Below are 15,228 nucleotides of genomic sequence, written 5' to 3' on the forward strand. Positions count from 1 at the left end.
ATTTGTCCCCTACCTTGTATGCAAGAGAGCTTCTTTGTTTCAATGAAGCCTCAGATTTTTGTTGAGCATTTGGAGGACAAGTTTGGGCAGGTGGAGGGCTTCTCAAAAATGCGGTCGGGATCAGCCTTGATAAAAACGACATCCTCTGCCCAGTCACGGGCATTACTCGCTTGTGACACACTGGGGGATGTTTCCGTTACCATCACACTGCATAATAGCTTAAATATGGTCCAGGGTATTAGATTCCACAAGGACCTCCTTTTGCAGTCTGATGATGAGCTGTGCGCTGACTTAGAGCACTGTGGTGTTTGTTTTGTCCGGCATGTCCATAGGGGTCCAAGGTATAATCAGGTTGCCACCGGTGTCTTCATCTTGGCCTTTGAGGATGACACATTACCCGAGAAGGTCAAGGTGATGGTCTAGTGCTGTGATGTCAAGCCACATATCTCTCCCCCAATGCAATGCTTTAAGTGCAGAAAGTTTGGCCACATATCGCCCCTCTGTACTTCCAGCGTCACATTGTGGACGTCCTTTACATCCCAGTACTCCATGTGCCCCGCCTCCCATCTGTGTCAACTACAGAGAGCATCATTCCTCATGCTCACCGATTACAAGATTTTACAGCAAGAAGGAAAATCATGGAATATAAGACCCTGGACCGGCTGACCTATACTGATGCTGTGAGGAAATTTGAGCACCTTCATCCTGTGGCTATGACCACCTCTTACACTGCTGCTACGAGAACAGTTGTAGCCCCTTCAGTCCCATGAATTCCTGTCTGCTGTCAGAGCCGGAAGACTACACCTGCCCCTTTGAGGTGGGGGGCATTTTCCCTTCCTGTTGCTCCCACACCATCTACCTAGGGGGCACTGCCCCCCCTTACCCCCCCCCCCCCCCCCTACCACTTCTCAGCTGGAGAAGCACAAGTCTTCTTCAGTTCCTTTTGCTAGGAAGGGGTCACTCCCTTCCCAGGTTTCTGCTAGTGGGAAAGATGACACCCGCCAGTGCCTGAAGTGCCCAAAAGCAGCTGGTCATAGGGCTTCATGATCATCCTCAGTCCCTGAAACTGAATCAGTGAAGCCCTCCCAGCCAGAGAAACCCATGGAGCAGTGAGAGAAACCCAAAAAGAAGACCCCCAAGACCAAGGGAATTGTGGTGGCACCCACACCACCGCTACCTGCAAGCACTTTGTCTGAGAACCTAGATCTCGCCGGGCCCTCAGACACAATGGATATAGACTGCTCAGGAAATAGGTCGTTGGCGGCAGGTGACTCTGAGACATATACTGCTGTTCTATGCCTTCCCAGCCTCAAGATCATATTATTCTCCAGTGGAATTGCGCCGGTTCCTTGCATCACGTGGGTGAGCTACGGCAGTTGTTAAGCTTTACACCTGCTTTCTACATTGCCCTCCAGGAAACGTGGTTCGCAGCAATGAGGACACCTGCCCTTTGCAGCTACTGGGGATATTACAAGAACTGTTAGTGAATATAATTGTGTCTCAGGTGGAGTTTGCGTCTATGTCCTGAATTCAGTATGTAGTGATCCTGTGCCCCTTCCAATACCTCTTGAAGCTGTGGTTGTCAGGATACGGACGATGCAGGAAATAACTGTCTGCAATGTATATCTTCCTCCAGATGGTGCAGTACCCCTGAATGCATTGGCTGCACTGATTGCTCAACTCCCTAAACCTTTCCTACTTCAGGAGATTTTAATGCTCATAACCCCTTGTGGGGTGGCATCATGCTTACTGGCCGAGGCAGAGAAACTTTACTGCCTCTTAAATACTGGGGCCGCCACACATTTCAATGTGGCTCATGCTAGTTATTTGGCCATTGATTTATCACTTTGCAGCCCAGGACCTCTCCCATGTATCCACTAGAGAGCACATGACAACCTGTGTGGTAGTGACCACTTCCTCATCTTCCTATCACTCCCCCGGTGTCATGCCCACAGACGCCTAACCGGATGGGCTTTCAACAAGACATACTGGGAAGCCTTCACTTCTGCTATCACTGTTGAATCTCCCCCACATTGTAACACTCATGTTCTGGTTGAGCAGGTAACTACAACGATCGTTTCTGTAATGAAAAATGTGATCCCTCATTCTTTGGTGTGCCCCCGGCTAAAGTTTGTACCTTGGTGGTCGCTGGAAGTCACTGAGGCAATTGAAGAGCGTCAGTGAGCTCTACAGTGGCACCCTTCCCTAGAGCATCTAATAGCTTTTAAACAGCTCTGTGCCTGTGTTTGCCAGCTTATAAAACGGTGGAAACAGGAGTGTTGGGAGAGGTATGTCTCGACCATTGGGTTCCATATGCCACCTTCCCAAGTCTGCATGAAGATCAGACGTGTTTTCGGGTACCAGACCCCAATAGGTGTCCCTGGAATTACCATTGATAGTGTGTTATCTGCCAACACACACGATTGCTGAGCACTATGCTCAAGCCTCTGCATTGGAGAATTACTCCTCCAGCCTTTCGCATTCTCGGACAGTGGAAGTAAGGGAAAGTCCTCTCGTTCACACATGTCTCGGTGAACCCTATAATGACCCATTTACAGAATGAGAGCTCCTCAGTGCTCTTGCACATTGCCCCGACACAGCTCCTGGTTCTGATCAGATCCACAATCAGATGCTTAAATATCTCTGATCTGACTACAAGAAACATGTCATATTCAACCGGATCTGGTGCAATGGCGTCTTTCCATCGCAATGGCAGTAGAGCACCATCATTCCAGTGCTCAGACCTGGCAAAAACATGCGTGTTATGGATAGCTATCTGCCCATCAGCCTCACCAATGTACTTTGTAAGCTATTAGAACGTATGGTTTGTTGGTGTCTAGGTTGTCCTGGAGTCACGTGGCCTTGTGGCTCCATGTCAGGGTGGTTACCAACCAGGGTCACTCTGCCATTGATAATCATGTGTCCCCCGAGTCTGCCATCCGAACAGCCTTTTCCAGATGTCAGTACGTTGTTACCGTCTTTTTTGATTTACGAAAAGTGTATGACACCACCTGGCGACATCATATCCTTGCCACATTATATGAATGGGGTCTCAGAGGCCCTCTCCCGATTTTTATCCAAAATTTCCTGTTGCTTCGTGCTTTCCATGTCCACGGTTTCCAGTTTTTGGTCGCAGAGTCGTGCATTACGCACTTCTGTTAGCATCGTACCATTCATCCGAAACCAGAACTTTACCTTAATGACGGTCCACTCACTGTAGTGGAGACATATCGATTCTTAGGATTGGTTTTCTACACCCGATTGACTTGGTTTCCTCACCTTTGTCAGTTTAAGTGGAAGTGCTGGCAGCACCTCAATACCCTCCACTGCCTGGGCAACACCAAGTGGGGTGCAGATTGCTCTACACTGCTGCAGTTCTACAGAGACCTTGTTCAATCCCGCCTTGACTATGGGAATGTGGTTTATGGTTCAGTGGCACCCTCAGCATTTTGTTTACTTGACCCAGCACACCACTGTGGCATTCGACTTGTGACTGGAAATTTTAGGGTGGGTCCGGTGACCAGCGTTTTGGTGGAGGCTGGGGTCCCTCCGTGGAAGTTTAGGCATGCACAAATGCTCGCCAGTTACGTTTCACACATTTGTAGTTCTCCTGTATATCCAAATTACCGTCTCCTTTTCCCACCCACGACAGATCATCTCCCACATCAGCGGCCCAGATCAGAGCTTACAATTGCAGTTCGCGTCCGATCCCTTTTGTCCGAACTGGAGTCCTTGCCTTTACCACTTATACCTGAGGTCCATTCACATACACGTCCATAGTGTACACCCAGCCCATGGCTTTGCCTGGACCTTTCACATGGTCCTAAGGACTCAGTTAACCCCGCAGCTCTCCGCTGCCACTTCCTGTCGATTCTTGACCTTTACGGAGGCCATAAAGTGGTTTACACTGTCTGCTCAATGGCTGACGGTCACGTCGGCTTCGCGTATGTCCATGGAGGACATATTGAACAGCATTCCTTGCCAGATGGTTGCATTGTTTTCACTGCTGAGCTGGTGGCTATACCTCGTGCTCTTGAGCACGTTCATTCATGCCCTTGGAAGTCGTTTCTTCTGTGTACTGACTCCTTGGGCAGCCTACAAGCTATCGACCAGTTCTACCCTCATCATCCTTTGGTAGCAACCGTCCAGGAGTCCATCTATGCCCTGGAACAGTTCAGTCATTCAGTGGTGTTTGTCTGGACCCAAAGTCACATCAGAATCCTAGGCAATGAACTTGCCGACAGGCTGGCCAAACAGGCTACGTGGAAACCACTTATGGAGATTGGCTTCTCTGAACCTGACCTGCATTCTGTCTTACACCACAAGGTTTTTCAGCTTTGCGAGACGGAATGGCATAACAGTGTGCACAACAAACTGTGTGTCATTAAGGAGACTATGAGTGTGTGGAAGTCTTCCATGTGGATCTGTCACAGAGAATCAGTTGTCCTCTGCCGGCCTTGCATTGGCCATATGTGGCTAAAGCATGGTTACTTCCTCCATAAGGAGGACTAACCTCGGTGTCACTGTGGCTCACAAATGATGGTCATCCATCTCTTGCTAGACTGCCTACTTTTAACTGCTCTGCGGCGAAATTTTAACTTTCCCAGCACTCTACCTTCGGTGATGGGTGACAGTGCCTCAACAGCAGCTTTAGTTTTACATTTTATTCACGGGGGTGGATTTTAGAATTTGATCTAAGTTTTCACGCATGTCCTTTGTCCCTCTGTGTCTTCCACCCTAGGCAAAAATTGGAATGGATATCTTGAGAAGCTGCACAGTCCATCCGGTTTGAATAATGGCAACAACACTGTGCAACCCTGGGCTGTGACTTGGGGCTACTGATACTTCTGTTAGGATTAAACAATGATACAGAGGCTTAATGGTACATGACCAAGTGAAATTAGGAGCCATAAAGGAAAATGTGGCCTTTTTTTTAAAAGGTGAAAGCAATCAGTTGTTCTGATCTGTTTGGATTTCTGTGGGATAGTAAGGTGCCAGTCTGAACTGTGATGCATTTGTAGCCAATATTAAGCTTTACTTTGCATCAAAGGTAGAAAAGTAAGGGGAGGAGCATAAACAATGTTTTAGCTACAGAAATGCATGAGGACAGGTGTCTGACCAAATGAGTTTCACTTTTTTCTTACAAAGCTGATTTCGAGGGTGTGAGATGCCCAGCGCATTTGGTATAAATTTGCTACATTAGTTCATCTTGCCAAGGAATGACTGCAGCTCCTTCAAGTTTTGAGGGAGGAGCAACTGCGGCAATGTGATGATTGAATCGTTAAATGCCCTCCTTGTGTAATACATTGATACTGGGAGCAAGAAAGTCCACTTTTCCAGCCTGTAGTACTGACCACTGTCCTCCAGTGCCTGAAACACTCTAATCTTTGCAAATGTTCCTCCCTGATGGCACATGTGACAGTTAACCATCCAGATAAGTTGCACACTTTGGGATATGGTGAAGACTCTGCTCTTAAGATTGCTGGAAAACTCCTGGGGCTGATGCAGCACCAAAAGGCAACCTGGTTGTAGAGGCCAAGCTGCATATTAATAATGAGCAACTGCTGTGACTCAGCATTGAGTGTAAACTCCAGACAGACATCTCTCAAATCAGTCTCCAAAGAATAGCATCCACCAGCCAATCTCACCCTTAACTCCTCAGTGCAAGGGACTGCATGAAGTCCACTTCACTCTGGGTATTAATTGTGGCTTTAAAATTGATGCACAACTGAATTGTGACATTTGGCTTTTTATCTGCCACAAACAGCATTGCCCACAGACTTGATGCTAAAGGGGAAATAACCACAAATTGCTGTAGCCAGTCTAGTTCAGTTTTAACTACATCTCTCATAGCAAATGGAAGAGAGCAAACATGGTGAAACTTAGGGGTCTCAGATGGCTTAAGCTGAATACAGGCCAGCCAATCTCTTGCTTTATCCGATGTTGGCTCAAACAACTGTTTATGTGACTGTAGAAGTGACTCAAGGTCGTGAAAAGGAATGACTGGTGAAACTAAATTAACATGATCAACTGTTTGGAAACCAAATACTGTAGAGTACTCAGTCCAAAAATGTTTGAAGCTGAAGTGGAATCGACCACTGATGATGTTACCTGGCACTCCACATTCTTATATTTTGCTACCAGTTAACCTCCCAACTGTATTCATTGATGACTGTTAATTGCTCAGCTCATGATATGTAATCAAACTGATTAATAAGGCCACAACCACAGTACCAAGCTGCAGCTCAACTGAGCATCCCAAAGTAGACCATTGCAGCGCAGGCTTATGAGCCATTTGACAGAAAGTGAACTTGTGTAAAGCATGTAACAGACAGTTGGTCAATATTGCGAACATTACACTGCATAGCAACGAGGGCAAGTCCTATAACCTAAGGGACTCCTGACACCAAGGAGGGATGACGATCACTGTCTGCCGTACTGGAACGGGAATTGTGATGACCACTGCAACTTTGTGTGAAGGCCAGTCCAATGGCAGCGAAAGTTTGTTCCCAATATCTACCTTACAAGTTGCTAAATAGAGTGGCAGGGAGATTGTGTTTGGCCAAGGAACGGTGACCCTAGCATATTTCAAAGTATAGACTCGTGAACTGGAGGAAATATAATGCATCCTGCCTGGTCCGCACCAAATTGTCAATGGCGAGTGTTCTAACGTCTGAAGAACTAAACCAATCGAAATGGTACACAAGCCAGAAACATGAATAGCACATGTAATATGTCGAGAGAGAGAGAGAGAGAGAGAGAGAGAGAGAGAGAGAGAGAGAGAGAGAGAGACCTGTATTCTAGAAACAGTCACACAAGTGATTTGTAAGGAATCTCCGTTGTAGACTGATTGCACTTGCTCAGTATTCTACCAATAACCCGAAATCCATCACCTGCTTTACCCACAAGTGGGAGCCTATGTGATCATTCCATTTCAAATTCCTGCAAAGTGCTACATCCACATATTTGTATGAGTTGGCCGATTCCAACAGGGACTTGTCGATATTACAGTTGTAGGAAACTACATGTCTTCATTCTGTGAAGTGCACAGTTCTACTTTTCTGAACATTTAAAGCAAGTTGCCAATTTGTGCACCACTTTGAAATCTTATCAAGATCAAACTGAATATTTGTGCAAAATAATTTACTTGGATTGATAAGAAATCTACTCACAAAGTGGCGCCAAAACACATACATAAATGAAGGTTGTACTTAGCCAAGCTTTCAGAGCCAGTGACTCCGTCTTCGGGCAGAAAGGTTGAAGAGGAAGAAAGGAGGATGAAGGAAAATGACTTGAGAGGTCTAGAAAAAGGGGTAGATTTTGGGAAAGTCACCCAGGACCACGGGCCAGGTGAGACTTACTACACGGGAAGAGAATCCTTTTCTTTTAGTCCCATGTGGTAAGTCTCCCCTGAATCACATTTCTGGATGACTTTCCCAAATTCTACCCTTTTCCCAGACCTCTCTAGTCCTTTTCCTTCACCCCTCTTCCTTCCCCTTCAACTCCACTGCCTGAAGGAGGAGGCACTGGCTCCGAAAGCTTGTCTAATTGCAACCTTCATTTATGTGTGTGTTCTATCATCGCTTGGTGAGAAGATTCTTTTAATCTACCCAATTAAATTATTTTGTCAAAAATTGATGTTTTCGATGAATCTTGATGCAACTTCTTTCAGACAGCACTTCATTATAGATAACTACATCACCTGCAAAAAGCTCGAGGTTACTATTAATATCATTTTGAAGATCATTAACATTCAACATGCACAACAAGGGTTCCACAACACTTCTCTAGGGTATTCCTGAAGTTCCTTCTACATCAGACGACGACTCTCCATCCAAGATAACACACTGCGTCCTCCCTATCAAAATGTCCTCAATCCAGTCCCAGATTTCACTCCTGAGCGAGGTGGCGCAATGGCTAGGACATTGAAGTTGCATTCGGGGGGTGGATGGTTCAAAACCATCTGGCCATCCTGATTAGGGTTTTCCGTGATTTCCTTAAAATTGCTTTAGGCAAATGCTGGGATGATTCCTTTGAAAAGGCAAGGCTGACTTCCTTCCCCATCCTTCCCTAATCCGATGGTATCAATGATCTCAGTGTTGGGTCTCCTCTCCCAAATCTACAAACAAACTAACCCACCAAAGTTTCATTTGATATCCCATATGATTGTTCTTCTGACAACACGCATAGACATGGTACTGACTCAAATGCTCTTCAGAAATCAAGAAATACTTCTATCTGACTGCCTTTATCCAGAGCTTTCAGTATGTCATGTGAGAAGAATGCGAGTTGGGTTTCACATGGTCGATGTTTGCGGGATCCCTGCTGGTTGACATTGAGGAAGTCTTTCTGTTTGAGATACCTCATTATGTTTGAGCTCAGAATATGTTCTAAGATTCTACGACCAACTCATGTCAAGGTTATTGGACAGTAGGGTTGTGGATCACTTCTACTATCTTTATTGTAGATGAGTGTGACCTCTGCTTTTTTCCAAGGACTGGGCACAGTTTTTTGTTTGAGGAATCAATTATAGGTAATAGTTAAAATGAGGGCTAACTCAGCCTCAAATTCAGTATTGAATGTGACAGGGATCCCATCAAGCCCTGGAGCTTTCTTCAATTTTAATGATTTCAGCTATTTCTCAACACCACTGATGGCAATATTTATTTCATTATCTTTTCAGTGGTGCTAGGATTAAATTGGGGCAGTTCTCCTAAGTCTTCCTTTATAAATGTCCTCTATCAGTCCTACCTGGTAAGGGTCTCATACTGTGCAGCAATACAATTTCTCATTTCTTTTAGCTCATTGCACAACTGCTAATGTATAAGACTGTAGATAATGTGCCATGTTACTTCAAGACAATGGTCCACATGTATCAAGTGAATACAAGAATTGTGTTTATGTAAGGTAATGCGTATTTTGTACTTCTGTGGCTATGGTAATTATGTATTATGTGTCACCCATTTTCAGGATGTCTCATGTACGAAACAAGTCATCTGATGACATCTGTGCATATCAAGCTCCTGATGGAAGTATTGTTTTTTCCAAGGAACTTTATGATCAGAACCATATCTCACTGTAAGTAAGAGTCTGCTTTACTGTCTGTGTGTGACTTAGGCAAGTGTATGAAATATCATCAAGATTTATTTTACATTAACTCTTGAGTGCTTGTGCCATTTTTCGTGACTCGTGTGGGTGTGTGGCGCACATTGTACACATGTGAAGAATGTGATCTTCATGTTAGCAAGGTAAACATGTATGAGCAATCACTGTTTAATATTAGTTTAATTAAACAATGATGAAATAAACTTATATTATAAGAGCTAAATCACTGTTTAGCTACGCAATAATAAAATAAACTTTCATTATATCACTCCGACACCACATACAAGTGCCGCCCCATGATAACGACACACTTGAATGATTCAACAGCGCATTTGTATCAGATCACAGCCAGCTGCTTATTCGATAGTTAATTAACTCACAGCTACCTAATTTGGAATTGTGCTACTAGCTCAGAAGCTGGGTCATTTTCTTGCACAGATTGTAAATATTTTCTCATGTAACTCACAGTTTATGTGATATTACAGCTGCTCCTTTGGCTGTATGACAGTACAACTTAGCAATTTGGTAGCTGAAGCAATATTGAAGGGATAGGTAAGGCATCACATTTGTAAAGCATCAATGGATTGGTAAAAAACAGTGTTATTCGTGGTTGGCACACTTTATACAAAGGCATGCCCGCTCAAGGATTAATATATTATACATAACCATATATGTAATTAAAGAATAGAAACCACTCACTTTACTCAAGTGCACGGAAGTTTGTTACGGAGAAGTGGTGTAATGATAACTCCCACCGGAGCCACTTTGAGAGCTCCAAATGCATCCTTCCTTTCATGCCAGAGTGAAGTGCATTCGGGGGAATAGTAGTATAATTCAAGCGGCAAGGCCACATCATCTTATTGTTCTAAAACTCATTGCTGCCAACAATGTTGTGCATCCTGTCATTGAAGCAAAAAGGAAAGACACGATGACACATCTCCTTTACATCCCTCCAGTGCACCACGCTTTCTTCAACCAACTGACAACTGCAAGTTCAGCTCAGGAATCTGGACTAGGACATGTTGACCTTTCAGCAGGGGAAGATGATGGGGATGGTGAAATCGTTCCATTATAAAGCCTCTTGAAATAACAGCATCGTGAGAATTACATTTAAAGAAATTCTGACATTTAAAAACAACAATTTATGTATAATTCGTAGATGAACACAGTGCTGAACTATTAAGACAGACTAGACTCAGTAGGTGACGTTCTTGTAATTGATAACAATAATGCAATTATTTTACTCAATTTGAGAAAGAAAAGTGTGTAATAGAAGCAATAAGTGCTGACTCACATTTATAGTATCACATTATGTTTTATAAATAAATTGCAATTATGGAGATTAAAAGACAGTGTATTCCTTCTCAGGTATTAAACTTCACCAAAATGTTTATTAGAAGAGTGATATAGCTCTTGAGTTACACCACCTTAATTTTGACTATGAGTAAATTTTTGAGAGGGGAAATGATACTCCAACTTTTAGGGCCTATAAAAAGAAACTAAAAGTACAAATAACTAAAATGTCTGTGGTAAATGTAATTAGATTATTTAATTTGTACATTTCATCAATTTAATCATGAATTATTGTAAATGATGTATTTATATTAAATGAAATGCAAAACTCTTTCATTCCTCAGAAGGGTGAAAAATTTAGTTATACCACTTTGACTCTCAGTGGCTCATATGTAATTATATAGTTAAATAGATTGGGACTCACCACATAGAGGAGGCCTTAAGTCACAGACAGGCACAGTGAAAAAGGATGCTTGATATTTAAGTTATTGAGTTATTGGACAAAGTCCTCCTCCTGACATAGAGAACACACACACACACACACACACACACACACACACACACACACACACACACACACACGCATGCGCACGTGCGGCCACTGTCGCTGGGCACCAAGGCCTGAGTACGACTGTGCCTGATGTGGCTCATCATTAATGGATGCAATTACGATGGGTGGCTAGACTATGTGGAAGGGAGTTACTGGTTTTGAACGGGTTGAAGCTGTCAGAGTGCAGGTAGTGTTATTGGTTATTAGGTTCAATGTGGCTGGAGATGCTGATGTAGCAATCATTGAGGAAGGCAGCTTGTTGGGGTGAGGAGGACCAGGTGATGCAAATTGGGAAGAAGGTATTGTGATTTTGGAGATTCCTCTAGATGACCCATGAATAGGTTGGCATAGGATGCCATGTGGATTCCCATTGCTGTACCACAGATTTGTTTATAGTGATGGATGGACTTTCCATTATTTAATTATGTAGTATTACATGTAATTTCATAGTATTACACTGAGGTGACAAAAGTACATTTACAGATGGCAGTAGTATCATGCACACAAGACATAAAAGTGCAGTGCATTGGTGGAGCTGTCATTTTTACTCAGATGTTCAGAAGGATGTAGGCTGCAGTGCATACTGGGAGATGAAGAAGCTTGCACATGATAGAGTACCGTGGAGAGCTGCATCAAACCAGTCTCAGGACTGAAGACCACAACAACAACAACAGATTCGCTTGAAGAGGTGTCTGATTATGGCCACACTAAGGGAGTTAACAGACTGTGAATGCAGTATGGGAGTTGAAGCTAGATGCATTGGGCATTCCATTTCTGAAATGGTTAGAGAATTCATTATTCCCAGATCTACAGTGTCAAGTGTGTGTCAAGAATACCACATTTCAGGCGTCATCTCTCACCATGGACAGTGCAATGACTGGCAGTCTTCACTTAACTGAGAACAGCGGCGTTCGCATAGAGTTGTCAGTGCTAATAGACAAGCAATACTGCATGAAATATCTGCCGAAATCAATGTGGAATGCACAACCACCATATCTGGTAGGACATTGCGGCAAAATTTGACAGTAATGGGCTATGGCAGCAGACGTCTGACGTGAGTGCCTTTACTAACAGCGCATCACCTGCAGCACCTCTCCTGAGCGTGTGACCATATCGGTTGGACCTTAGATGACTGGAAAACCATGACCTGGTCAAATGAGTCCCGGTTTCAGTCTGTAAGAACCGATGGTAGGGTGCAGACTCCACATGACTGTGGAGCCAAGTTGTCAACAAGGTACTATGCAAGGTGGTAGTGGCTCCAGAATGGTGTGGGCTGTTTTTAAGTGTAATGGACTGGGTCCTCTGGACTAACTGAAATGATCATTGACTGGAAATGATTATGTTCAGCTTCTTGGAGACATTGGAGAACATTCTGGACAGTTCGAGTGAATAATTTGGCCATCCAGATCACCCACCACGAATCCCATCAAGCATTTACGGGACATAACAAAAAGATCATTTTGTGCACAAAATCCTGCAACACTTTTGCAGTTGTGGACAGCTCAGTATTTCTGCAGGGGACTTAGGATGACTTGTTGAGTCCATGCTATGTTTAGTTGCTGCACTACGCTGGATGAAAGAAGGTCCAATAAGATATTTCCACTTCAGTCAACCATTTTTTGTTTTATTATTTACTGAGACGTGACTGGCATACATGCCTTATGTCTTCTACTTAGAATGGAACACTTCACTCATGTTGTTGTTGTTGTTTTCAGTCCTGAGACTGGTTTGATGCAGCTCTCCATGCTACTTTATCCTGTGCAAGCTTCTTCAACTCCCAGTACGTACTGCAACCTACATCCTTCTGAATCTGCTTAGTGTATTCATCTCTTGGTCTCCCTCTATGATTTTTACCCTCCACGCTGCCCCCCAATACTAAATTGGTGATCCCTTGATGCCTCAGAACATGTCCTACCAACCGATCCCTTCTTCTGGTCAAGTTGTGCCACAAACTTCGCTTCTCCCCAATCCTATTCAATACTTCCTCATTAGTTTTGTGATCTACCCATCTAATCTTCAGCATTCTTCTGTAGCACCACATTTCGAAAGCTTCCATTATCTTCTTGTCCAAACTATTTATTGTCCATGTTTCACTTCCATACATGGCTACACTCCATACAAATACTTTCAGAAATGACTTCCTGACACTTAAATCTATACTCGATGTTAACAAATTTCTCTTCTTCAGAAACGCTTTCCTTGCCATTGCCAGTCTACATTTTATATCCACTCTACTTCGACCATCATCAGTTATTTTGCTCCCCAAATAGCAAAACTCCTTTACTACTTTAAGTGTCTCATTTCCTAATCTAATTCCCTCAGCATCACACGACTTAATTCGACTACATTCCATTATTCTCGTTTTGCTTTTTTGATGTTCATCTTATACCCTCCTTTCAAGACACTGTCCATTCCGTTCAACTGCTCTTCCAAGTCCTTTGCTGTCTCTGACAGAATTACAATGTAATCGGCGAACCTCAAAGTTTTTATTTCTTCTCCATGGACTTTAATACCTACTCCGAAATTTTCTTTTGTTTCCTTTACTGCTTGCTCAATATACAGATTGAATAACATCAGAGATAGGCTACAACCCTGTCTCACTCCCTTCCCAACCACTGCCTCCCTTTCATGCCTCTCGACTCTTATAACTGCCATCTGGTTTCTGTACAAATTGTAAATAGCCTTTCGCTCCCTGTATTTTACCCCTACCACCTTTAGAATTTGAAAGAGAGTATTCCAGCCAACATTGTCAAAAGCTTTCTCTAAGTCTACAAATGCTAGAAACGTAGGTTTGCCTTTCCTTAATCTTTCTTCTAGGATAAGTCGTAAGGTCAGTATTGCCTCACGTGTTCCTGTATTTCTACGGAATCCAAACTTATCTTCCTCGAGGTCGGCTTCTACTGGTTTTTCCATTCGTCTGTAAAGAATTTGCATTAGTATTTTGCAGCTGTGACTTATTAAACTGATTGTTCGCTAATTTTCACATCTGTCAACAGCTGCTTTCTTTGGGATTAGAATTATTATATTCTTCTTGAAGTCTGAGGGTATTTCGCCTGTTTCATACATCTTGCTCACCAGATGGTACAGTTTCGTCAGGACTGGTTGTCCCAAGGCCGTCAGTAGTTCCAATGGAATGTTGTCTACTCCGGAGGCCTTGTTTCGACTCAGGTCTTTCAGTGCTCTGTCAAACTCTTCACGCAGTATCGTATCTCCCATTTCATCTTCATCTACATCCTCTTCCATTTCCATAATATTGTCCTGAAGTACATCGCCCTTGTATAGACCCTTTATATACTCCTTCACCTTTCTGCTTTTCCTTCTTTGCTTAGAACTGGATTTCCATCTGAGCTCTTGATATTCATACAAGTGGTTCTCTTTTCTCCAAAGGTCTCTTTAATTTTCCTGTAGGCAGTATCTATCTTAACCCCTAGTGAGATAAGCCTCTACATCCTTACATTTATCCTCTAGCCAGCCCTGCTTAGCCATTTTGCACTTCCTGTCGATCTCATTTGTGAGACGTCTGTATTCCTTTTTGCCTGCTTCAGTTACTGAATTTTTATATTTTCTCCTTTTATCAATTAAATTCAATATTTCTTCTGTTACCCAAGGATTTCTACTAGCCCTAGTCTTTTTACTTATTTGATCCTCTGCTGCCTTCACTACTTCATCCCTCAAAGTTACCCATTCTTCTTCTACTGTATTTGTTTCCCCTGTTTCTGTCAATTGTTCCCTTATGCTCTCCCTGAAACTCTCTACAAACTCTGGTTTAGTCAGTTTATCCAGGTCCCATCTCCTTAAATTACCACATTTTTGCAGTTTCTTCAGTTTCATAACCAATAGATTGTGGTCAGAGTCCACATCTGCCCCTGAAAATGTCTTACAATTTAAAACCTGGTTTCTAAATCTCTGTCTTACCATTATATAATCTATCTGATATCTTTTAGTATCTCCAGGGTTCTTCCATGTATACAACCTCCTTTCATGATTCTGAAACCAAGTGTTAGCTATACTTCACTCGTAACAACAAATTAAAAATATGATCCACACATATATGACGCACGCGCGCCCACACACACACACACACACACACACACACACACACACACACACAGTGAGAGAGGGAGTAACACCCTGTGTGGATAACAATGTTACAATATACAAATGAAACTTTTAACAGTTTAATTTTGCCCTTTTGTGGCCAGGTACATTTTCTTTGATGGATATGCATGCTTATTTTCTTTGATTACCCTCTGATGGCAGATTTGCTAGTGTGTGTTTTA

At 43.2% G+C, this 15,228-nt stretch overlaps 1 protein-coding gene across 5 annotated transcripts in view; it reads left to right on the top strand.

Annotated features, from left to right (window-relative positions):
- The window catches only part of LOC126285416 (inhibitor of nuclear factor kappa-B kinase subunit alpha-like), a 166,347-nt gene that overhangs the window by 69,215 nt on the left and 81,904 nt on the right, over nucleotides 1–15,228 (top strand). For all 5 annotated transcript variants that reach the window (XM_049984780.1, XM_049984778.1, XM_049984779.1 and 2 more), the window contains one exon: nucleotides 8,971–9,078. In XM_049984780.1, the coding sequence (XP_049840737.1) occupies nucleotides 8,971–9,078 (108 nt within the window). The remainder of the gene's footprint in view (nucleotides 1–8,970; nucleotides 9,079–15,228) is intronic.

This window comes from Schistocerca gregaria, chromosome 8, assembly GCF_023897955.1.
Source record: "Schistocerca gregaria isolate iqSchGreg1 chromosome 8, iqSchGreg1.2, whole genome shotgun sequence".
NCBI lineage: Eukaryota > Metazoa > Arthropoda > Insecta > Orthoptera > Acrididae > Schistocerca > Schistocerca gregaria.